The following is a 25,479-nucleotide window of genomic DNA, read 5'->3' on the forward strand; positions in this document are numbered from 1 at the left end:
GCCTGCCCCTCCGTCTCGTCCTCCCCAGTGCAGCCGCTAACCCCGCCTGCCCCTCCGCTCTCCGCCCCGCCCCCAGTTTCGTGGGTGTCGCAATCCCGGTCCCGCGGCGCTCGGAGCATCTGGGTCTGAGCCGGGCCCCGCGTGGCGGGCAGGGCGGGCCGTGCCGGTGCCGCGGCGTGGGAGGCGCCCTCTGCCGGCCGCCTCCCTGGGTCCCGCCGGAGCGCCGCCTCTCCCTCACTCGCTCGCGCCCGCGGCCGCCGCGCCCAGGCCGCAGACGGGTGGGGTTGAAGCGCGCGGGCGCAGGCGGCGGGCTAGGCGGCGAGCACGCGAGCGCGGGAGGAGCGGCGCGGGCCTGGGCCTGCAGCGGCGCCGAGGTAGGAGCGGGCCGGGCGGCCGGGCGGGCGGACGGTCGGGCGCGGAGGCCGGGAGGCCGGGAGGCCGAGCCGGCCGGAGGAGGCGGCGTCCCGGGGGTGGCGGCCGGAGCCTCAGGGCCGGGAGGAGGGGACGGCGTTGTCCGCCCCGGCCCCGCCCCCGCCTCCTCCGCGGCTCGGGCCGCTTCGTGCCGGCCGGGCTCGGGCGCCGAGGGAGGCCGCGCCGGGCGGGCCGGGCCTGGGCTCCGCGCGCTCACCGCCGCCTCTCACTCAGATGCTGCCGCTGCCGCCGCCGCTGCTGCTGCTGGCGCCGCTCTTCCTCCGGCCCCTGGGCGTCGTCGGGGCGCAGACCCCCAACGCCACCTCCGAAGGTTCAGCCTCCTCTCCCGGCGACCCGGGCCCAGTCCCTCGGCCGTCGCGGCCGGGTCCTCGCTGGTCCCCTCGGCCCAACGCCACTTTACTACTCCTGACCTCTTTTCTGTTACCCCACATTACTACCCATCAGCCTTTTTTTCTGCTCCACATTGCTACACTACATCTCATTTCTGTGACTGAATTATTTACTCAGCCCTACCTGGCTTTCCTGGTCCCGCATGACAGCGATTCCTCCCTTTCGTTGGTCCCACTTGGGGATGGCTGTGCGGTCTCCTTTTCCTCTAATTCACCTTAGAGAGCCTCGCCTAGGCCCCTCCTTTTCTTCCAAGTGCCACCCACATGTTATTTCTTGGTTTAATTATTCCATTACCCCAACCTGCGCCTTTCCCTCCCGCTACTCTGTCCTTTAGCCCTGCCTTGCTCCTGTCCCCACCCTGTCCTGCTGACCACGCCCTGCTGTCCCCTGTCTCCTGCAGCCCAGCCCACCTGGCTGTCTCCCACGGTCCTTCTCTGTGTGCCTCCCCCACCCGCCACCAGGTTGCCAGATCATACACCCGCCTTGGGAAGGCGGCATCCGGTACCGGGGCCTGACTCGGGACCAGGTGAAGGCCATCAACTTCCTGCCCGTGGACTACGAGATCGAGTATGTGTGCCGCGGGGAGCGCGAGGTTGTGGGGCCCAAGGTGCGCAAGTGCCTGGCAAACGGCTCCTGGACTGACATGGATACCCCCAGCCGCTGTGGTGAGTCGCCTTGGAGCTCCTGGTCCCTGGAGACTTTTCCTTTTGCTGTGCCAACTTGGCATTACTGCTTGCAAGTTAGCACTTTAAATTCATTGTGACCAAATTCATAAGTCCATTTAATGAACGATTCCAACCATTGGCAAAGGGATGCTGCAGTTGGAGGTCCTAAGGCTAGCAGCCTGCACATTTCATTTCATCTTCCTGTCATGAGGCTCCGGATTACTGGATGAAACAATGTTATTATTCATTTTATGAGTTATTCTCTTTGAGGTAGATTATCCAAAAAATTATGTCTGAAATGATTTCACTACATTTCTTAACAACACTGACACCAACTTGGAGATGGTATCCCCAGGAACCCGAAGTGAGTTTGATAATATAAACCAACCATGATAAGAAAAGCAAATCTGACTGCATACAAAGTTATATACAGTACAGCTATGGGTTTCACAGGCAGGGAGCCACCCACTGACAGGAGAGGAGATCCCATTTTGTATGCTTAGAGCTCCATCTTGGGTTCTTGCAGTGGAAATGCTATTTCTTGTTTTGGGACTGTGTGGATGCTTCAGGGTAAGGGAGGAGTGGAAGGCAGGGATGCAAGTCCTCCTGACACCTGGTTTTCTGTAGAGCAGGATGCTTGTGGACACAAATCCAAACTTGCCCTCTGAGGGGAAGTAACCTCCAGTTTGCCTTTCTTCTCAATTTCTTGTCTCTCCACAGTTCGAATCTGCTCCAAGTCTTACTTGACCCTGGAAAATGGGAAAGTTTTCCTGACGGGTGGGGACCTCCCAGCTCTGGATGGAGCCCGGGTGGATTTCCGATGTGACCCCGACTTCCATCTGGTGGGCAGCTCCCGGAGCATCTGTAGTCAGGGCCAGTGGAGCACCCCCAAGCCCCACTGCCAGGGTGAGGGGAACAGCTGCCCACATGCAGCTGATGAGGACGCTTGATAGCGGGAGTGGGGGAACAAGTGGGGTGCTGGGAAGAATGTGGGGGGCTTGGAGAGGTGGAGGTAAAGCCTAACTCTCCCACCATCCACCTGCCTCAAACCTCTTTCTGCAGCCCCAGGATCCACTCTGCCTACATTAGTGGCTTTTTTCCATTTCTCTTTGTATGTCTTCTTGCTGCTCTTGGTTCTTTGGCTTTACTTTTTATATTCCTCTGTGACTCCTACCTTCTTAGGGTTTAAATACTCTAGTTTCCCTGGATTAATGCCCTTTCTCTAAATTTAGAACTTTCTTTGCATCACCTTTTAAATTTGATCCTCCACCATTTATTATATGAGAGAATTACTGTAAAGACAATGTTTTTAGAAAACCTGGTTATCTGGTTTACCTGCCTATAATCCTAGCTCCATAGGAGACTGAGGCAGGAGGATCACAAGTTCAAGTCCAACCTAGGCAACTTAGTAGTGGCTTAGTGACATACTGTCTCTCCCCGCCCCCCAAAAAGAAAAGGGCTGGGGATGTAGCTCAGTGCAGAAGACCTAGGTTCAATCCCCACTACAACACGGAGACCACAACAAAAATTGTTACGGAACCTGAGAGTGTAAATGTATTAGTGTAGTGACTCAAAATTGGGGAACAGCTCAGCAGAGAAGTGAGGCCAGTTCACCACTTTTACTGCCATTTGCTTTGCAAATAGCTCCTTTTTTCTGGGGGGAGGGGGTTATGAATGCTCCCTCCCTAGTGGGCTCTCCTGGATTGCAGCTCATTCTGTGTTTTAGGCTTCTACCCCTGTAAGGTGCTTTCAAGATCCTGGTCCGATCATTCCTTAATTTACTGAGTTACAGTTTATTGCTCTATTCTGGAAATAGGGTGCCCTATTCAGGGATGGTTTTTGCATGAACCTACTGGAACTTAAACTTCACTTCCTCACATGGCCCTCTGTTCTAATAACAGAGAGAGCTCTTAATATGATTCTACATGGAAATCTATTTTTATAAAAATTGCAAAAGTATGATGTTTTAACACACTTGTCAAAACCAGTTAAATTTGTAATGATTTTGCTTAAAGAGAGACCCCTAGATTTTACAGTATTCAGTTTCTGCAAAACCAGAATCTGCTTCTGCCTTAGCGGTTGCTTCCAGCCTCAAATCCTGCTGTCCTATGAAGAAACGACCCATGTCCTGACCCCCAGCCCCACCTTGCTCTTATCCTCAGGCACCCTCCCCTCTGAAGCGCAGGCTTCTGCTCTCCCAGTCTTCGACACGGACAGGTGTGGGAGGGGGCTGGGGCGCAGGCCGAGAGCCGGGCGCCCTGGTAACTCTTCTCTGATCCGTCTTTTCTGCTGCCAGTGAACCGAACGCCACACTCAGGTGAGATGGGGACCCTCACGGCAGTCCCTTCCTTCCCTTCTGCTCACAGGCACCCTGTCCAGGTTGTGGCCGTGTCCTTCACCACCTCACACCCGCCCCAGTTCGCAGCCTCTCCTTTTCTCCTACTCATTCCCGCCTCCAGCCCCGGTTTTCCATGGGGCTGCGGCTCCCCTTGCTCCCTGCCTGGTTGTACTTCTCCGGGTCCGGCGACAGGAGCAGCCGGCAGGGGGCGGCGGCGTGCGGGGCGCCGGAGCAGCGCCTGTCTTGCGGGGGTGTGCCTGCCTCCCGCGCGGGCGCCCCCTGCCGGGATGCCTCCTGCCCGTCCCACGCGGGTCCATCCTCCTTCCTCGGGCTCTGTCTGCGTAGTCCTCAGTGTCTGCACCACTCCAGCGTCCTCCTGCACTTCTCAGGCTGCGAGCCCCGTCCTCCCTGTTACTGTTCCCCGCCCCGCAACCGCGCCCACAGCTGCCTCAGGCCCAACCCCAGCCCTCCTGCAGCCCAGAGTCCGAGTTCAGTCTCCTGCGCACTGCCAGCGCACCCGGCCCTTTCTCGCGCCTCCCTTGGGTGGGACTGCGCCCCTCCGCCTGGCCGCCTCCACCTCTCCACCGTTTTCTCCTCTGCCCTGCCCCCTCGTCTCCCATTCCCCCATCCTCCACTCACCCCCTCCCTTTCTTGACCCCTCCCTCTATCCCCGCCTCTTCCCTCCCCGCCCCTCCCCTCTCATCTCCTCTTCCCTGTCTCCCCTCCCTCATCCTCTCCCTTTCCCCGCCCCTTTTGCCCCCTCCTCCATCCCCCGCCCCCCCCCATTTTCTCTCCCTGCCCCTCCATCTCCCTTCCCCTGCCCCTCCCTTCCCCCCTCCTCTTATCCCCTCCCCGCCCCTTACCCACCCCTCCTCCTCTCCCCTCCTCTCTCGGCCTCTCTCCCGCTCGCCCCCTCCCCGCCCGTGACGTCAGGTCCCCCTCCCAGCAGTTGCCCGCTCCGCTCTTCCTCCTCCTCTTCCTCGGTCAGTCCGCGAGGAGAGTCCGCGGCAGTGGCGCGGCTTGTTGCTGCGTGGCGGGAGCCCACATCCCCTGCCTCCTCGGGCCTTGCCCGCTCCTCCCCTGTCCACTCGGGGATGGAGGCGTCTCTCCGACGTGCCCTCAGCAGCCGCTCGTGGGAGAAGTGTCCCCCCTGAGCGCCTCCCCGCCCTCGCCATGGGTTCGGGGGCCCCCTTTCCCCGGGCGGGGTGGCCACTGCCGCTGCTGCTGGCGCTGGCGGCAGGGGTGGCTCCTCTGGGGGCCTCACAGGCTCCGCACCTCCCGCGTCCTCACCCGCGGGTCCCCCCGCACCCCTCCCCAGAGCGGCGCGCGGTCTACATCGGGGCACTGTTCCCCATGAGCGGGGGCTGGCCGGGGGGCCAGGCCTGCCAGCCCGCGGTGGAGATGGCGCTGGAGGACGTGAACAGCCGCAGGGACATCCTGCCGGACTACGAGCTCAAGCTCATCCACCACGACAGCAAGGTAGCCCGCGCATGGGAGTGGGCAGGAGGGCCGGGGGCCTGGCCCTCCCTGGCTACCCAGGGGAGGTGAGCTTAGAGAGGGAGGCAAGGGCTGGGGAAAGCCGGGGATCTAGATGTTAATCATGCTTTTAGCCTGAGGGGAGAAGCTCTGGAAGTGTGGAGGCTTAGGGAGCCTGATGGTGAATTTAGGGTCCTAGCCTATTCTCTTTTTCTGGGAAAGTGAACTAGTCCTGGGCTGGGTGGGGGCTGGCAGGACTGTCAGAGATGAGAAGCTGGAGCAGGGGTTTACATTTGCCATGGTAACAAGGTAGGTTTTGCGTAGGTTGTGGCCGGAAGGAGTTGGGAGGGAACAAGGAAATTTTTGAGGGACCTGAGAGCTCTTTTTTATTTACCAAAACAAACAGCAGGGTGGCTGGGAGCCCTCCCTGCCTCCACACTATGAGGGCTGACGATGTGGGAGCTGTGACCTGTAGGGCTGGGAGAGAGAATGGCCAAGCACTGGGCCAGGCACTAGGGGGGTGAATTGGGTCAGGGTTCACATGGTGCCCTGTGATAATGCAGGGTGGAGAAGAGTCAGTATTCCGGAGAAGAAAGAATGGATGAGAACGGAGAGGGGGAGGAGGTAAAAGAGGGATGGCAGGCAGTGCTTGGGAGGGACCTTCCGGAGGGGTCCTGGGGCCACCTCGGGAAGCTGGGCCCTTTTGGCACTGGCCTCTAGGGTGTGACATGAGAAATGGGGTACCAGGTTCGAAGGAGAGAGAAGGGAGAAGGGGAAGGTATAGCAAGGTTTCTCTCCCACCCATCAGTCCACAGTGAGAGGGGAAATGGGGAAGCATCTCACAGAGGGACGATTCGGAGCCGCCTTGGGGTTACCTTCTAAGGGATTGGAGTGGGCTGGTAGAGAAGATGAACTGGTGTTTTTACACTTTGGGGTGTGCCGGAGATTTATATTCAATCTCCAGAACATGAATATACATCTAAAAATAGCATGTGAAGGAAGAGGGACCAGGAATATGGGTGCAGGTAGGGTGCTTTGGGAGAGAGCACCAGGGTTGTTAGGAGCTTGGAAAGAGAACTTGAAATCCCTTTGGGCTTTTACTTTCTCTGGGCTTCTCAAACATTAGTGTATACAGAGCCACCAGAGGAGTCAGAAATATGGATTCTGAAAGCCGGATGTGGTGGTAAACACCTGTAACCCAGCATTTGGGAGGCTGAGGCAGGAGGATCACCAGCCTGGGCTACCTAGTGAGAGCCTCTTTCTCTGTTTCTCTCGCTCTCAAAAAAAAAAAAAAAAAAAAAAAAAAAGGTATATGTACATGTTTTCTAACTCCTTGGTCAGAGAGGAACCCCAGATAGCATCTGTATGTTTACCAACAGGAATCCTGCCTGGTTGACCTGTTGCTAGCCCCAGGATGCCTATGGAAAGAGCAGCAGGGTGCAGAGTGAGAATCGCCTGTCAGTTGGGCAGGCAGGAAGAAGTAGAAGGTCAGATCTATTGGATGAGTCAAGCTAGAGGAGCAGGAGGGATAATGGTGGGAGGGGGTGAGGACTGGTGACAGGCTGGGGGTTCCAGCTCCCCTCCTATGACGCGTGATCACAGGAGTCAGAGACAGGAGCCTCTTGTAGGAGTCAGGGAGCAGCTGGGACACCCAGGAGCAGGAACTGGAGGAGAAGGTAGCAGAAGCTGCAGAGGACGGATGAGAAGTATGCCCCTTCCCTGGCAGCAAGTGCTGACCATTGCAAGAGCCCAGGAGGAGGAGAAGGAGGACAGTGTACTGGGAGGAGAGAGTCTCAGCGAGGAAGGGTCTGGGAGGGATATAAAGGGAAAAGATGAGCAAACAAGAGAAACTGCACATTCACACTGCTTACAGTGCCATACTTAGAGGCACTATGGGTTCTTGTGTGTCCGCTCTCCTTGTTTCTATTAATATTTGTTCAGCTGAGTAGTGGGGTGCTGAGGGACCTTAGGGGGAAGTGGGGCGCGGGTCTGGAGTAACAGATGCTGGGAGGTGGGACCCCAGAATGGTAAAGATACACAAAGGTACCCAGGTGGGAGGCATGAAGAGAAAGTCTTCCAAAGGAAGGCCAGCACAGCTCTTGGCTCTTGGCAGGTGGTCAGCAGGTTTCTGCAGCCCTTGATTCTTCCCTGCCCTTTAACCTCCCACAGTGTCCCAAATGCCAGGTCTCAGTGGGGCTTGAGCAGGCTCCAGGGGACCTTCTTTATTTCCTTGCTACTTGTCACACTGGGCTCCCTCTCCTGGCTCCCCACTGGCTTCCTTTGGGGCTCCCGCAGCTTCTGAAATGTCATATTTCAGCAGGAGGGAATGGGCTGCGAGGAGACCCAGGACAGACTCCTCCCCGCTGCATTCTTCTCTTAGCTCTTGCGCTTTTGGAATTGCTTACTTCTCCAGCTCTGTACCTTTTTTTTAGGCAACATCTGGCTTCTGGAGAGTTTCATTCTATTTATCCTCCCATTCTTTCTTCCTCTGGATTCTTCCCTACTTTTAACGTTGGGTATTTGTTTTCCTGATGGGCCTGTCCAATGGTGGAGCTCAGTGGGAGGGGATGGGGAAGACCCCCTATTTCCTGGTCTCTCTTGTTTCCTTACTGCTAGCCCAGAAAAGAGGAGAGGGAAAAGAGGAAGGTTTTAAAAAAGGTAGAGAGAGGGGGTTTGCTGAGGTGAAGGTGAAAAATGTCCTACCAGGCTTTGAAGAAGTGTGAGAACCTGGGGGTATGTGGTGATGGAGACGGTGGGGAGCGGGGTGGTGGGAGGTGGGCCTGGGATGTCTCTGATGAGCTGAAGAGGAGGAGTGTGCTGGAGGGGAACAGGGCAAGGGGTCAGGTGGAAGACAGAAGGGAATTAGTGACATAAGAGAAACAAACCTGACAAGCAGAGATGTCAGGAGGGAGAAGGATGTGACGGAGATTAACTGAGGAAGGAGCTAGACTGTCTGGGAAGGTGAGGCAGTAGGAATTACAAGGGGAAGAGGGCCCTGGCAGAGCCTGCCTTGTCCCCTTTTTCCTCACTCAGTGTGACCCAGGCCAAGCCACCAAGTACTTGTACGAGCTGCTCTACAATGACCCTATCAAGATCATCCTCATGCCTGGCTGCAGCTCCGTCTCCACACTTGTGGCCGAGGCTGCCCGGATGTGGAACCTCATTGTGGTGAGCAGGCCTGTGAGGGCCAGAAGTGCGGTTATTCCCTTTGGATTGTACTATGTGGGGATGGCGGGTTTGTGTTTTAAGAAGGTGAGGGCGAGGAACCCACACCAGGACTGGGAGCACTTACAGACCTGAGCTTGTCAGCTTCCTTGCAAAGAAGCCTGACCTGGTTCCTCATCAGAAGGAACTGAAATAGATCAGACAAAGAACATCCTGATTAGGAGGGGTGTGTGCCTTCTAGACTCACTTTTCTTAGGGCACAGGTAGGGAAGTTGGGCACAGGGGGAAAGCAGGGGAGACAACTCCAGGAACAAGGAAAGGGTTAACTGCACACCAAGCAGCCTCAGAGGAACCCACCACTGACATCCTGTTTGCACTGTCCTTGGCCCTCCAGCTCTCTTACGGCTCCAGCTCACCAGCCTTGTCCAATCGGCAGCGTTTCCCCACATTCTTCCGGACGCATCCCTCAGCCACACTGCACAACCCCACCCGTGTGAAGCTCTTTGAAAAGTGGGGCTGGAAGAAGATTGCCACCATCCAGCAGACTACGGAGGTCTTTACATCGGTGAGGAGGACTGGGGGTTAGGTATGAGGAGCGTCCACTCTGAGTCCTGTGGGGAGAAATGAAATGGGATTCAGTTGGGCAGGAAGCCCTGATTCTTAAAAAATCAGTACATTCAAAGTAAGTGAAGCCCATGTTTTTTCTGTAGCCAGGGGAACAAAGGAGTTCTTTTATGATTTTATTTTCCCTTAGATGCTCTGTGCCCCTGACAGGTACACCCAAAGTGACTCCATTCTGTTAAAGTGGTGTAGTCCTAAGCTGAGTCGGGAGGAGGAAGGGAATAGTACACAGTACCCTGGGAGCTCAGGTGGGGAGCAGGTGTAAATGGTAATGGAGAGGGAGACAGGAGAAAGAGGAAAGGAGTGGAGGGGCAGAGGGAGAGAGACAGGCAGGCCAGATGCAGACACACCATCTGGCAGTAGACACAGGCCAAAGGACACAGTGCATTGAAGGGACGGGGAGACTTGAGGGGCAAGAGAGGAGGACATGGCTTGAGACCTGAAAGGGGCTGTCCACTGCCTCCCATCCGTACTCATCTCTGGGTCTTCTACACACTTGTGTTCAGTGGCCTTTGATCCTTCCTCCTCAGTGTTTCTGGCCCCTCTCTGTGAACCTTTTGTCCATCTGCCCTTTGCCCTTGAGCTTATGTCTTGCTGTCTATTCCAACCCCTGCCTCCTCTTTTGTGGCTCTTCTGTTTTCCTCTAGTGGTGGGAGGGTGAATCAGATGGCATCCCTGAATTCACTTTGAAGGACAGAGGCACTTGCCCTGAAACTTTCCTCACTAGGGGCAGAGCTGCTGGAGAACAGCTGAGTCTGGCTCCTTTGCTCTGAGTGTGTGCTCTTCAGTTAGCAGCGCTGTTTACCCCATTGTGCACCCTATGTTCCTCCTGTTTGTTTCTCACTCTTATGGCAGACCCTGGATGACCTAGAGGAGCGAGTGAAGGAGGCTGGAATAGAGATTACCTTCCGCCAGAGTTTCTTCTCGGATCCAGCTGTGCCTGTCAAAAACCTGAAGGTGGGCTGGCTAGGAGTGGCTGGCTCAGCCAGCAGAGGGCAGGTGGGGACAGTGATGTGCTGGAGATGAGCATCCTGCGGGGCAGCAGTGTCTTGGGGAAGATAAGCCCTGTCTTTGACGTGCACCCACTGCCTGCCACACTAAGCACTTCAGGGTAGAAAACAAAGCTCTGAGTGCCCAGATACCCTTAGGAGCTCTCTTTCTGTTTCTGCTTACAGCGCCAGGATGCCCGGATCATCGTGGGACTTTTCTATGAGACTGAAGCCCGGAAAGTTTTTTGTGAGGTGCGGGAGCTTAGTGAACTCCACCATGGTTTTCTTCTAAGTCTCCTTCCTATATCTCTGCTTAAATTGATAACAAATAACTGAGGTGATGATTAATTTAATATGCCTCTGACTTCATCCTTTGCACATGCTAGCTCTTACATTTATGCATGTAGACTTGTGTGTGCACACACACAAGACCATTTGCAATACTCACCTTCTCCCTCTTTTGGTTTCTTTTTTTCTCTTTTGGTTTCTTAGATGACCCATGAATCCTCTCTTTCCTGGCTATCTGGAAAAGCCACTCCAAAAAAAAGGGACTTAGAGGAGGGGTTGTTGAATTTCTTTTATTATCCTAGACTTGTAGATTTCTTCTTAATTCTGCTGCTCTTCTCTGGTTCCGACTCTCCTAGTGTCCAGTGAGAACACACACAGAAAACCCCAGACCATACCCCGGTCCTCCCCCTTTGCTGTGTGCAGGTGTACAAGGAACGGCTCTTTGGGAAGAAGTATGTCTGGTTCCTCATCGGATGGTACGCTGACAATTGGTTCAAGATATATGACCCATCCATCAACTGCACGGTGGATGAGATGACTGAGGCAGTAGAAGGTCACATCACCACTGAGATTGTCATGCTGAACCCTGCCAACACGCGCAGCATTTCTAACATGGTGAGGAGACTGGCATGTTGAAGCCGAGACTGGGTGGAGGAGGGCACAGAGGGAAAGGGAGAGCTTGTAGGGTTTGAACGTGCAAGGGAAGGGGTCTGTGCCCCTGTGAGCTTGTTTGTGTCATGTCTCCTATAGGGTCTGCTTCTGCTGTGACTTCACTGGGCAGGAGAGAGAGGAGAGTGGTATATTCCTAGGTCTCTGATGAGTGGAAGGGTTGTTACCATGGAAACAAGGAGCAGTTGGTGAGAAGTCAAGGAAGGAGCAGCTTTAATGATAATACAAATGCTTGCATATGTAAGCACCTTTACCAGAGTGTTATTCCTGGACAGAAATATATTTTATTTTCTTGGCAACTTATATTGTACCTCAGGAGTTGCTTAATATTCACTCTGGTTGATACAAAATTAGCTTTGATTTTGACTTTAAGTAGTTCTTTTTTAGAGTTTTAGATATATAAGACACTTTTGAAATAATTTAGCCCCAAATAGCTAGCTAGTGACAGACTGGAGCTTGAAGTGAGAGGTAGCCTGCAGGGTGGGGGGCACAAGCAGGTGTGGGGTGAGCAGGGGAGACCACCAGGTTGCTCAGCACTGCATCTTAGCATGTGGGATCCAGGCAACTCGACAGGGTAACCTGTGTGTCTGCTGTTATACGATGTATATTGCCGGGTCCAGAGAGCTGCTTTTGAGAGCGTGCTGGGGTGGGAGATAATGGTGTTAAAACCCAAAACTAGTTTATTTAGAAAGGATTTAGTGAGAATTGACTTCATGTGGTAAATTGGGAGCTTAATGATTTTAATGAACCTGAGAGCAGTATGATGTAGATTTCTATTTGCCTCTTTTAAATTGAGAAGATTAGGACTCAGAGGTTCAGTGATATGTCCCTCGCGGCACACATACCCTTGAGTGGTCTCACTAGAACCCAATTCCTAGCTGAATCTTAATTCTAAACTGCTCTGCCCCGTTATTTTCTGTGGAAAAGTAGGAAGCACCTGGTAGGTAAATTTGCTAGCGCTGAGCCACAGCCTCAGCCATTTACAGCAGCTTTTGAGCAAGGAAGAAACAAGAGTCTCGCCAGCGGGTTGTGACGAAGAATCAGCTGCCACATGGACTCTTCTTAGATGTTTTGCGGGACTGTCTCTGTGTTTAATGTGTCTGTGTTGAAAAGTGCAATGAAAAAGATTCTGGAAGGTCACTGCCTGTAAAGTACCTGAGAGGTGAGTCACCCTTTAGAACTGAAAAATTTTAGGATTGGTTACCCAAGTCAGAAGGACCTGCCAATTGTGGCTTCAGTCTCATAACAGGGAGCTGGAGGAGCCCAAAAGAAAGGCAAGGATTGCTTTGAGGGACACTTGGACTTTGGAGGAAGATGCTGTAGGGCATCTTTTTCTTGCTTTTGGCCTTTAGAGATAAATGGAGGCCACAGGGATTATAGTGACACTAGCCTAAAATGCCAAGTGGAGAAACCAAGATTTTTCAGTTGAGGGTAAAGAAACCTTAACTGATCTTGGAAGATAAGAGGTGAGCAGAACTAAAAGAAGTGGGTCAGAAGCAGCAGCTGGATGTAGGTAGGCAGACCCATGGGGACTTAGACTCTGTAGGAAAGGCCAGGTTTACATAGAGCAATAGTTCCCAATCCTTAGCTCACTTCAGAAACACCTGGAAAGGCACTTAGTATCCAGATCCCCAAGACCTTTCCCCAGAAGTTGTGGTTCAGTAGGTATAGGGTGCCTTGTGTAGAGAGCAAGGTCCTGAGTGGGTGACAGGAGATTAAGAAGAAACAAGACATGTAAAAGAAAAGCTAGGCCTGGGTGGGTAGAATCTGACTTTTCTGCCAGACAGGCAGGGACAACGTTCCAGCTTGTCTTTATGCTCATAAAGTAAAAAAGGGGAAAAACACATAGTGGGTTTGAGAGTGCATGGTCTCAGTGTTTTGCTGAGAACATTTGAAAGCCAAAACACTCTCAGAGCTATGATGCTGTAATTAACAAGGAGGAACACCCAGGCTGGACACCTATTGATAGGCAACTGGGCTATAGATCAGTTTGGTAACATGGTCCTGCTTCTGGGGTTCTGTGTGCCTGGCTTTATTCTAGTCTCAAGGAGTTTGCCTCCTCCAGCTCAGCCACAGCTCAATCCTCCCCACAGTAGGATAGGCCTGAGAATTTAAATTTCTAGAAAGTTTGTAGGGATGCTGATGTCACTGCCCTGAGGAATTACTTTTTTTTTTCAGTTTTATTTATTTTTTTACCAAAGTTACGCTATTTATTTTATTTTTAAATTTTATTTTAAAGAGGGTAAAATTAAACACAACAAAACAGAACATAAGAAAGCAAAGACATAAATTTCAAAACAAGACAACAAGAGATCTTCATTATCTATCATATTGTCTCTTGTTTTCTTCCAAAGTGTCCGTATCTTGACATACAGTGAATTCATACACAACAACATAGTATAAAACTGATCCGAACTGGATGATGGTGTTTTAGGTTTTCAAGACCAGACAATAGGGAAGTCAACAATGGCTGTTATAATGTCTCTTCAGAATAGTTGTCCATACCTTCACATATGTTGAAATTAAAACAAAACAGACTAAAATCACTCTGAGCAAAGAATAATAGTATTAAATTTCATATCTTGATGCTACAGAGTCAGCACTGGATACTGTAGTGTCTCTTTTTCTTCAAAGTAGTTATTCATTTCATCATGCATTGTGTAATCAGTTCTCATAAGCTGTTTATAAGTTCTATGCGTGTATGAATCTCTACATGTATATCTATATCAGAAGGAAAAACAAAGCAAGACAAAACAAATTGCTAGAAAAACATGAAACAAAAAGGTCATAAAACTGCAATACAAGGTGATCTACAATGGTTACTATGATGTCTCTTGTTACCTTCAATAGAATTGTTTATGTCATCAGGCATAGTATAATTGAATATAGCAGTACATAACTATTAATAAAAATGAAACATTGGAGACATTATAAGACTTCAAAATCATGTAATAATCAAACCAGAGTGGGTATCCTAGTGAATCTTGTCATCTTCAGTGTAGTTGCCTATACTCTCAGACTTGATACTATCAGTCAGAAGAGATTGAAATAAAATCAGTCAAGACAAAACATTAATCTTAACCAGATTCAAATAAGATCGGTAATGATAAGACAGTGTAAGTCATACAGGGCTTCAGATTAAGTTAATAGGAAATTAAGGATGATTACCATACTATATCCTATTTTTGGAATAGTCTGTTCCCTCACATACAGTACGAGTAGACTGGAACAGAATATAATCCATCTAAACAGAGCAGTGAGTGATTTGGATTTTAAATTCTGACACACTATTAACAATATCCTCTGAGCTGGGTGTGGTGGCTCGAGCCTGTAATCCCAGCACTTGGGAAGCTGAGGCAGGAGAATCATTGCAAGTTCGAGACCAGCCTGGACTACAAAGTGAGCTCAAGGCCAGCCTGAACTGCATAGAGACCCTGTCTCAAAAAGACAAAAAAAAAAAAAGAAAAAAAAATATCTTTTGCCTTCCTTTTTTAGACAGTTCCTCCCCTTTCACTCCCACAGGGTGCACTGCACATTTTAGGTCCCATCAACTCCCTCAGGTTTTAGATTGGAGGGGCAACCTGCTATTTACCTAAGTGGTTCCAAACTTCCTTACTCCTGGACTTGATCTCAAGTTGTATTCCTTTACCTACAAAAGCCTCAAGGTTTTCCTTCATTGTAGCTGAGTAGTTTTCTACTGCACAAAAGTGTCCTGTCTTTTCAGCCTATTTGCAGCTGCTGGTTTAGTTGCCCCTATTTCTCTCTGGTTCTCTGTCACATAGAGGACTGCTTTCTCATATTTGATTTTTGGTCCGTAAACCCTCTTTCAGGTTAATTATATTTCCTATAAAGAGCATCTCGATGGGCCCTACCTCCTGATCTACTCTGCCTGTGTTTCTTTTTGTTAGTGTATCAAGGCCATCTATATTAGAGATTATAGCCAACCTTCTCTGCCTCATTTCTGCTATGCTATTTTTCTGCCATTGGTTGTCTACTTTTTTCCTTCATTCTACTGTCTGCCCCATTCATTCAGGCCTGTCTGCCACTGTTCCTGAAATCCTGATATTTTTATTTCCTCTCTCTCTAGAATGTCCTTCAGTATTTTTGTAGGGTTGGATTGGTGGTGATGAACTTCTCTTTGTCATGGAAACATGTTGTTTTTCCATTAATTTTGAGAGACAATTTTTCAGGGTACAACAATCTGGGTTGGAGGTTATTTTCTTTTTTGTTTTTTTTAAAATCCTCAGCCCTGAGGTTATTTTCTTTCAGGGCTTGGAATACTTCATTCCAAGCTCTTCTTGATTTGATGGTTTGTGTCCAGAAGTCTGCCGTGATTTTGATGGGTTTTCCTTTATAAGCGATCTGTTTGTTTTCTCTGACAGCTTTTAGTATTCTGTTCTTGTAATGAATTTCTGATATCTTGATTATTATATATCTGGGTGTGGCTGGAGTTCTGTATGCCTCATACATCTGAATATCATTTTCTTTTCCTATGCTTGGGATGTTTTCCTTAATTATTTCTGTGAATAGCCTTTGTATTTCCTTTGTGTGTATTTCTGCTTCTTCACTCACATTTTTTTGTTCTTAAATTATAGATCCTCTTGTCATCTGCTAGCCTTTGTATTGTTAGTGCCTGTTTCCTTGTTATTTTTAAGAGATCTTTCCTTTTGCAATCAGATGTTGCAATCCTATCTTCAAGTTTTATTAATCTATCTCTAGTTTCTGTCAGGCAGTTTTTCCAGCTTTCGATGGAGTTTTTAATTTCCTGGTAATCTCTTTGATCTGTTTCATGTGTTCTAGGTTTTCTTTATATTCATCGAATGTTTCTTTTCTTTTTTTGTGTTCCTCCATTCTGCTGTCTGTGTCTTCTTGAGAGGTGCTTAGCATTTCTTTTATTAGTCTTCTTATATCTTGCTTTACTTGAAATAATTTAGTTTTGAGCTCGTCAATGATGTCATGAAGATATCTCTTTATGTTTGCTGATGCTGTGTCTGATATTACGTGTTTGATGCGCTCAATTTCTTTTGTATTTTCCTCTCCTGGGTCAGTATTTGCAGGGTTGGGGGCTCAGGGCTTTTTCTCATTACTTTCTCTTGTCATGTTTTTGGTTTTTCCCATATAGGTATATAGTGGAGGTCTGAGCCCCTTTCCTTGTTGGTTATGGTTCTTCTGAAGCATGCTGGCTAGGGATTACTGCCCTCTCCAGTTTGTTGTTGGTCATTGAGGTACAAGTAGGGCCAGTGAATGCTGGCCTCTCCACTCTGAGCCAGTCAACCAGTGGGAGCCTTCACTATGTTAGTGTGTACTGTGCATATGGAATTGGTTTGGGATGACTTACTGGGTCCCAGCCAGGAGTGTGACCCAGCCCAAGCAGATCCCGCCAATCTGCTCTGGGTAGGGTGCAACCAACTGAAGTCACTGTGGTTCCTTGTTCATGCCCGTCCTGTCTGATTCCAACATGTCGTCCAGTTGGTCACCCCTTTCCCATGGTGGGGGTCTTATTCTGAGCACTCACCACTGGTTAGTGCAGGTCTCCATGATGGCTTCTCCGTTGGGCTTGCCAATCCCCGACTTCAGCACAACTGCGGCTCCGGTGGTGAGCACTCTGTGACCTGACTGCGAGTTTGAGTGGCTCCAGTGAGAGCGCCAGTGGTAGCCCCAGAACCACTCATTTGCCTGGGAACGAGAGGGTCCATCTTCCTTTGTCTGGTCCTCTCCAGGATGTTTTATTCCAGCATCTGAGTTGTTTCTCTCAGGGAGGCTCTGTATTTTGCTGTTTACTAGTTCACCATCTTTAGCTCTGCTCGTCACACTGTTTATTTAGAGAGTGGTTCTTAACTAAAAGGTGTGTCTGGAGAAATTTTTGGTTGACACTTGGGGTGGGCGGTTTGGGGATGAGACAGATGTGCTTGGTGTTTAGTGGGTAGAGACCAAGGATGCTTCTTTTCTTTCGTTGTTTTTTTTTTTTTTTTTTTTTTTTTTTTTTTTTTTTTTTGGGTGCTGGGAATCGAACAATCAAACTTAGGACACTGTGCTTGCCAGGCAGCTTGGCAGCTTCTTGCACCACTGAGCTATATCTCCAGTCCCCAAGGATGCTTCTTATCCTGCAGTTCAGAGGTCAGCCCTGACAAAAGAGCTGTCATGCCTAAAATGTCAATGCTGTGGAGCTGGAGAAGTCCTGGTGTAGAGAAGGACCCTTTAGAAGTGGAGTGAGTTACTGTGGTTTGGAGAAGTCTAGCTATGGCCTAGAGCGAAGGTGGAGGGCGTGTACCTGCAGGTTAGCGTGTGGCACATCCTGATTGGAGACACCATCAGACTCTGGTTAAAGCCAGCTAAAAAGGCAGTTCAGGAACACATTAGATCACTGCCAAACATCCATTTCTACACCCGGAGGTAGATGGGCAGCACTGTTAGAACAATTAGGATCATAAGTTTGCAGTTGGCTAGTGTCTGTGGATCATAAAATTTTTGGTTTTAGTTTTACTTAGCAGCACAGTAGAATTTCTCTTTGAGAATTTGTAACCTAATCTTTTTAGAGGTGAGATGGTTTTTTCCTGATGAGTCACGGTATGGGAACATGGTGCTCCTGTTGGCCAGGTGTGTTGGAGGTGGTGTCCTGGGATAAGCTGGGAGTTTGAGGGTCTGGGAAGTGGGTAACATCACCAGCAGATTAAACCTCTTCCTATCTGGGTGATTTTCTGATGCAGTCTTTACTTTGAACTGAGGATTGGGTAGACCTTGAAGCCAGAGGAAGCATAACGAATCTTGAGAGCAGGTCCTTTGGGGGAAAGTGCACAGGACTAGTGCATGGCGGCTGGTAAGAGACAGACTTTGTAAGCGTCAGACTCACTGTGTAACTTGAGGCAGGTTACCTAGCTCCTGTGCCTCAGTGCCCTTGTTTCCAAAAGAAAGAGGTGTAATAGTCGTACCTCTTGGTGAATTTTCATTAAATACATCCATATATGTACCTTAAAAAAGTGCCTGGTGTGTAGTAAAGACAATGTAAACGTTATCCATTGTCATCCTGTGTAGGGAGGGATTTTACTGAAACAGTTCAACATAATGATTAGGAGGATTTGGTAATTTGAAGGAGTCTAATGTGATCCCAAGGTTTTGATCTTATATATTGAGTGGTGTTGGAATGTGAGGAAAAATTGAGGTTAGTTTCAGATACTTTGATTTTTGTTTTGGACAGAGTCACCGTGTAGCCCAAACTCATGGTGATCCTCTTGCCTCAGCCTCCTGAGTCCTGGGATTATTTGCACTGCTATGCAGGGCCAGTTTTGGATATTTGGTATTTGATATTTTAATTTTGGAGACAGGGTCTTGCTGTGTAGCCCAGGCTGGCCTTGAACTCATGACAGTTGTCCTGTCTTAGTCTCCCAAGTGCTGGGATAATAGGCATGCACCACCACACCAGGTTTGAATCTGAGATTATTGATCATACTGTTAGCAATGCCTGACAGTCAATTGGAGATATAGGGCTCGAGATTTTGGGCTGGCATTATATATCTTAGTAATCAAAGAAGAAGTTGAGAGAAATTTTCAGAGAGATTTGCTTTTATTTATTTATTTGGGTTTTTTTGAGGCAGGGTCTAGCTATATAGTTTAGGTTAGCTTTGAGCTCACTATGTAGGTTGACCTTGAATTCATGGTGATCCTCCTGGAGTTCTGGGATTACAGGAGTGCAACACCACACCCAGGTTTCTGCATTTTATACATGTTCTTATTTCATTTTTATACAATTTTTTTTTTTTTTTTTTTTTTGTCTTTTTGAGACAGGGTTTCACTGTGCAGTTCAGACTGACCTTGAACTCATTTTGTAGACCAGGCTGGGATTTGAACTTGGCAGTGATTGCCTCAGTCTCCCAAGTCTTGGAATTACAGGCATGCACCACCATTCTCTGCCTTATATGAACTCTATAAGGCAGAAGTCCCATTTTAAAACTAAATAGTCAATAGATAAGATTTAATGACTTGTTGGAATTTTTTTTTTTTTTTTGGTACTGGGAATTGAACTCAGGACTTTGTGCTTACCAGGCTGGTGCTGTGCAACTGTATTCTATCCCCCAATGTTGGAAATTTATAGTAGATATTAGAGTAATTGGAATTAAGCTCCATCAATGTGTTTACTCAATGGAAAATTTTAAAATAAAGACTTTGTTTTTAGAAATTTTGTTTTTTATTAGTACATGTTTGTGGTACATAATGTTTACATTGCTTTTTTTTTTTTTAAAGGAAGTTTAGATTCATTTGCATAGCCTTTGTTGTTACTAGCACTGTTTGCTGGAGTGGTATATTGGTTCCCATTAAGGACACTGCATTTTCAGGTCATGGTCAGATGCGGTGGTTTACCTTTGGGTCCTCTCTTGGTGTTGTGCATTTTCTTCAGTTTGTACAAATGTGTGTAACTTACAAATGTATGTTATGGTAACATACCCACTATTGTCATTGTCCTAATCCAGTGTTGGTTTACTTTTGTTTATTATATAGACTGGGCACAGTTTGAGAAGAATGGATCTCAGTCTTATCCTCAGTAGTTATAGAATCTAGTCTGTGTCTCTTCAATGCCCAGGCTGTTTTCAGGAAGTTAAAATAGAAGAAAAAAGTGATCAGAGCATAAAGACAAAAAGATACTTACTCATTTATCTATTCATTCCATGAGAATTTGTGTATGTTAACATATTCCAAATCCAAAAGTTGTTTGTGTAGTATGCCTGTGTAGTACTTGTGCTTTTCCAGAAATAGTTGTTAAACTTTTCTTTGTGTGTTTCTGGGAGGTATGGAGAGATGTAATTTTCTCTGTGATGTGGAAGATAGTTCCAAGATACCAAGCAGTTCAGCCCTGGTAGTTAAGGCAAACAGGCTTACGGTCAGGCTTACCATGTTGGGTAGGTTCATGGATCCATCTCACGAGGTTAAACTAAGTACTATTCTTTTTAGCTTTCTGGGAAAAAGAAGGCTGAATGTTGAGAGAGGTGTGGGTGGGATTGAATAACGGGCTTCAGGAGTGTGAAGGGTATTTCTTCTGTCTCCAGTCTTCTGAAAACCGTCCAAGAATCATTGAACTGAAGTTACAGATCTTGTTGTTTGACAAGCAAAGTGAGAAAGACATGCTGTCGCCTTTTCTAGGATTTTTCAGAGTTGGAGGAGCTGTGAGATCCTGGGTCAGATCTACTTAGAAAGTCTGCAGGATGGGAGTATGTCAGCATCACAAGTCTTTACTGCAGTACCACGTCTCTTCCTCTGCTCCGACTCTACTTGCTGTCCTTTGCTATTCGTGATCTAAAGTATTTATTCATCACACTTCTCTGTTTGTAGTTCTGAGATAGCAGCTGACACACTGCGACCACTGGCCCCTGCTGACACCTGCCCAAACTCAGTGGCTTCTCACCTGAGACAGTCATGGGCGATGTTCTGCCTGATAGCAGAACACAGCCCTTCTGTCTCACTCAGCTAAAGCGTTTGAGCTAGAAGTCGACAGCCCCTTCTCACTGCACCCACGTACGTGCCCACCCTCCCTCTTGTTTTCCCTACCCAGACCTCCCAAGAATTTGTGGAGAAACTAACCAAGCGACTCAAAAGACACCCTGAAGAGACTGGAGGCTTCCAGGAGGCACCATTGGCCTATGACGCCATCTGGGCACTGGCACTGGCCTTGAACAAGACCTCTGGAGGAGGTGGCCATTCAGGTGTACGCTTGGAAGACTTCAACTACAACAACCAAACCATTACTGACCAGATCTACCGGGCAATGAACTCTTCATCCTTTGAGGGTGTCTCTGTGAGTAAAGCAGCTTCCTTTTTACTCCCATTCCCTTAAATAAACAGAACAGCTCAGGCTCCTGTTAGAAACTGTATTCTATTTTTCTCTTCTCGTTTCTCCTTTTTTTTTTTTTTTTTTTTTTTTTTTTGAGACAAGGTCTAACTGTGCAGTTCAGGTTGACCTTGAAGTCACTATGTAGCCAGTCTGGCCTCAAACTCACAGCGATCCTCCTGCTTCAGCCTCCTGAATGCTGGGATTATAGGTGTGCACCACCATGCCCTGCCCCTATCTTTCTATTACTTCTCTGCAAAAATCATTCTCATACTGGAAGAGGAGGGACCCTTAATTAGAAAATTGCATAGGAGAGTACAAAGAATGACGGAGTGTATTCTATTTCTTTCTACCTCTCCCCTTGTTTTATCTTAAAACCAATCTAGGTAGATGAGAATTGGAGGATTTTAGAAGAGGAAACAGCCTGGAGGTTCATTGTCTTATTCCTTTTAAAGTGAGAAAATTAGTGCCCATTGGTGCTTGGTAACTTGCTCAAGGCACACAGCTGGAGGTGAGGTCTCCTGCCTTTGTCCAGAGCTCTTTCCCATTCAAATCTCCTGGGCAAAGTTTCTTCTCAAAAGAATTGTGTTCCTGGAATCTAGGGTATGGGCATCTGGGGTGTGTCCTATATGCAGGCAAGTGCCATAAATAGCGTTCATTCAGAAGCTCAGTACATTAGACCCGCGAGGACTCAGAGTCCCTGATGTTCTCTTTCCACTGGGACCTTTATCCCGTCTGCCTTCCGCATTTGTCCCCTCAGGGCCATGTGGTGTTTGATGCCAGTGGCTCCCGGATGGCTTGGACACTCATCGAGCAGCTACAAGGTGAGCAAGGCAGTGGGGAAGGAAGGGTGGGGCCAGCCTGGGAGGATGGCATCTGAGATGTCGCTGCAGGGTGGCCTGCTGTTTCCTCCTCCCGCCCTTTTCTTTTTAACTGTGCTCATCAAATTTTTAAATAATACCAGTGAAAAGCTTGGACGTGAGTAGGTTTCTTGCAGTGGTTGTATTCTTTGGAAGGGGTCTGAGAATTAAAAATAAGTGTTCTCTTCTCTCTTTTCACACTCAGAAAATTCCCTTCAGAGGCTAGTCTGAAGGGTTAATGAGCTGTCAGTGTGTCATCAAAGATGCAGGGTCCTGGGAATGGTAGCACATGCCTGTGATCCCAGCACTGAGAGGGTGAGGCAGGGGTGTCTCAAAATTGAGCCCAGTCCGTACCCTGGGTAATTCAGCGACTTAATGAGACTGTTTTAAAGTACACAAATGAAGGCTAGCCTATTGCAAAGCCTCAGGGTTCAATGCTTGATCCTCCCCCTCTAAAAAAAGTGATACAAAAATATAAGTAGGAAACCCACTATTCTTTAAGGAATCTATTGAGTATCCTTGCTGTGTATGCTATAATTCCTAATTTTTGTTTTGTTTTATTTATTTATTTTTTGAGATGGGATCTTCATACTGTGTATGGGTCTGGCTGGCCTTGAATTCACTATAGAGCCCAGGCTGGCCTCAAATCTTGCAGTAATCCTCCTGCTTTAGCTTTCAAGTGCTGGGGTTATGGGAATACTCCACCACACTCAGCCTATAATTTCTTCATTTATCTGTAGTTTCACTTTTCCAGATTGTACTTTCTTTCTTTCTTTTTTTTTTTTTTTTTTGAGCTACCGGGGATTGAACTCACGACCTTCTGCTTGTGAGGCAGGCGCTTATGCTGCTGAGCTAAATCCCCAGCACAGATTGTACTTTCTTATAAATTAGTACATTTACATGTTGGCGAAACTTGTGTGAGCTAACGTTTCATCCCCACCCCACCCTCCAAGCCTCCTGTAGCATGGCCAAAAGACGCATTTCTTGGCCTCCTGTGAAAAGTTTCTTTTTTCCTGTTTTGCCACCTCCCACAGTCCTCTCAGTTCTTTGTATCTAGGATAAGAGGGAATGGATTTTGGCCATGGCAAAAGGGTGTGAATTGGCTTTTGAAAGAAAAATTATGTTAACGGGGACAGTTTTAGAACAGAAATTTTTTTTTTGGTACCGGAGGAGGATTGAACTTACGACTGCATGCTTGTCAGGCAGGTGCTTATGTCACTGAGCTAAATCCTTGGCCGTAGAACAGAAATCTTAGAGTAGCTGAATTTTTAGTGACCCTTTAAGAGGCAGATGTAACTTATCCAAGGTATTAGAATCCAACCTAACAAGTAACAAATTTCAAAAATTAAAATGAAAGCCACTGGGAAAATAGATGGCAGGGTTGTGTCTATCACAAGCAAAAGAATAAGCAGAAATCTATTTCAAGCCTCCTAAGCCAGAATCAAAGTGAGAGGCACACAGCCAAGAGAAGGGTGAGCTGCAGACTGTGGCAGACGTGGAGGGGCTCCAGCCTCAAGGAAGGTGATAGATACCCTGTGTGTTCACGTTGTCTCGGAGCCCCTTCGGGAAGGCTGCTGGTTCAGGCAGCCCTGGGTCTTCCCAGGAATCTTTCAGCTGCCCGGATAGGATGGTATCAGATATGGTTGTGGGAGGTGAAGATGCCTAGGGGGGCTGCTTCTGTCCCTGGCCATGCCTGTTATATTATCTGCTCAGGTGGCAGCTACAAGAAGATTGGCTACTATGACAGCACCAAGGATGACCTTTCTTGGTCCAAAACAGATAAGTGGATTGGTAAGTTCTCTACTTAGCCTTCCCTCCCACTTCTCTAATCAAGGAAGATAGTCTTGCATTTAAGTGGAGGTGGGGTGGTGGGTGGTGTGTGCTGTTGGGGGAGACGCAGCAGGTAGCTGCGAGACAGGCTGGTGTATCTGGAGAGGGCAGAGATGTGTGTTGTGCTAATTTTAGACAGTGCTACGGACACTGAGCGTGAGGCAGAGAGCAGGAAATGGAGGCACCTTTGGATCTCCAGGTACCCTGGTGCCTTGGGACGTCTAACCAGTTACTTAAAGCCTAGAGCTGCCTCTGTGTTTCTTGGTCATGAACATGGTTATTTAGATTATAGGAGAAGACACAAAATCTCTTATCGTAAATTTTACTGTGTATGTGTTTTTCCCCCCATACGCTATTTATTCACTTACTTTGTTTTTTTCTTTCTTTTTTTTGTATTGGAGATTGAACTCAGGACTATGCACTTGCAAGTCAGGCACTTATGTCGCTGAGCTAACCCCTTATTTCGTTTTTTTTGAGATTTTTTTTGTCTTGCTATAAGGTTCGGTCCGGCCTTGAACTCACAGTGACCCTGCTCTCTGCCTCAGCCTCCCAAGAGGAGAGCTGGGGTGACAGGTGTGCATCACCACACTCGGTGCCATGTTCTTTTAGAAGAGAGAAAGCAAGCAGTTATTCTTGGTGTTTGCAAAGCGCTGAGTGATAAGTGGGATGATGTGGAGGTGGGCCGAGGGGTCGCTGATGGAAGCTGGAGGATGTGACATAACAGCCATGGAGACAGCTGTCTGCTGGCCCAGTGAAACCCAATCATTCCCAGCACTGCTGGAGTTCGGCTTTTTATGTTTTTTTATTTGAATTTAGGACAGTGTTCTGTACTGCTATAAATGCTGTGTGGCCTAAATTAGTTTTTTTTTTTCTTTAAGCAAATTGAAATTAGGTTTTTCAATGAACACTGACAAATTTGAACTTCCCTTAATAATAACTGTAAAACACATTTGGGAAATCATCTTACATGGTTAGAATTTCAGATTAGTTTCTTTTTGTTTGTTTTGCCTAAGGTTAGGAGGGCACAGTAGATACATTGAGGCTCCTGTAGCATCCTGAGTGGATTATTGTCTTTTACAGCTTTTGATTTGCAAAAGACCTCATTAAGTTTATTTTTCAACTGTTCCCTTTTTGTGCTCTCATTTTCCTTTGCTACAAGCAAGACAGAAAAATAAAGAGTCAGTAATGAAAGAGGAGACACAGAGACACAGATATAGACAGAGAGACAGAGACAGACAGAGACATGGCGAGAGAGACCACTGCTTTGGAAGCCGGCAGCATCTACTTTATCTTCTCTTCTCATTTCCGGTGGCTTCTCGAGGGCCCGTGCCAGCCAGGGCCTCCTGTTCTTAGAATAAGCACCCAGCAGCAGCCTTCCTCTTTGTCCCTTTCCCCTGTCCATCTGTGCTTCTTTGTCTTCTTTTGTCTCTTCTCCGTGCTGTCCCCTGTGCCTTGCAGGAGGGACCCCCCCAGCTGACCAAACCCTGGTCATCAAGACTTTCCGATTCCTATCACAGAAACTGTTCATCTCCGTCTCAGTTCTCTCCAGTTTGGGCATTGTCCTCGCTGTTGTCTGTCTGTCCTTTAACATCTACAACTCCCATGTCCGGTAAGTTCCTTTTGCGACATGGCCCTTGCCCCATCTGCCTTTCCAAGGTAGCCATCATGCTTTGGGCAGGGAGTGAGAGTAAAATGTGTGTGGCTCTTAATGCTGCATGTTTCCGAGCGCTCCATCCTGACCTACTGAGAATGCTGAGGGCAGAAACCAGGTGTAACTCCCCCACTGCTCCAAGGCAACCGACTGGAAAAGAACCCCAAAATAAAATAAAACCAAACCTTTGAGGCCAGGGAGCCAAGTCTTGGGCTCTGAATGAAGTGTGTCCAGTGGAGGTTCTGTGCCTTTTCCAGCCCCATGACCAGGCTGACTGTCAGGACCCTG

General features: G+C 48.3%; 1 protein-coding gene across 5 annotated transcripts in view; it reads left to right on the top strand.

The window, feature by feature from the left end:
- Positions 1–243: 243 nt before the first annotated feature.
- Positions 244–25,479, top strand: part of Gabbr1 (gamma-aminobutyric acid type B receptor subunit 1) — a 32,286-nt gene continuing 7,050 nt past the window's right edge. For 4 of the 5 annotated variants that reach the window (XM_063239282.1, XM_063239283.1, XM_063239285.1 and 1 more), the window contains exons 1-15: positions 244–374; positions 646–742; positions 1,284–1,487; positions 2,208–2,393; positions 3,784–3,804; positions 5,144–5,304; positions 8,335–8,469; positions 8,861–9,031; positions 9,943–10,044; positions 10,263–10,328; positions 10,788–10,979; positions 20,575–20,817; positions 21,611–21,674; positions 23,424–23,501; positions 24,999–25,149. In XM_063239282.1, coding sequence (XP_063095352.1) covers positions 646–742; positions 1,284–1,487; positions 2,208–2,393; positions 3,784–3,804; positions 5,144–5,304; positions 8,335–8,469; positions 8,861–9,031; positions 9,943–10,044; positions 10,263–10,328; positions 10,788–10,979; positions 20,575–20,817; positions 21,611–21,674; positions 23,424–23,501; positions 24,999–25,149 — 1,871 coding nt within the window. In that variant the 5' untranslated portion in view covers positions 244–374. Of the gene's footprint in view, positions 375–645; positions 743–1,283; positions 1,488–2,207; positions 2,394–3,783; positions 3,805–5,143; positions 5,305–8,334; positions 8,470–8,860; positions 9,032–9,942; positions 10,045–10,262; positions 10,329–10,787; positions 10,980–20,574; positions 20,818–21,610; positions 21,675–23,423; positions 23,502–24,998; positions 25,150–25,479 lie in introns of those variants that run through there. The other variant, XM_063239286.1, reaches the window with a different exon arrangement.

Source organism: Cavia porcellus, unplaced genomic scaffold (assembly GCF_034190915.1).
Source record: "Cavia porcellus strain 051 isolate PalLab524CR breed Dunkin Hartley unplaced genomic scaffold, mCavPor4.1 scaffold_28, whole genome shotgun sequence".
Lineage (NCBI taxonomy): Eukaryota > Metazoa > Chordata > Mammalia > Rodentia > Caviidae > Cavia > Cavia porcellus.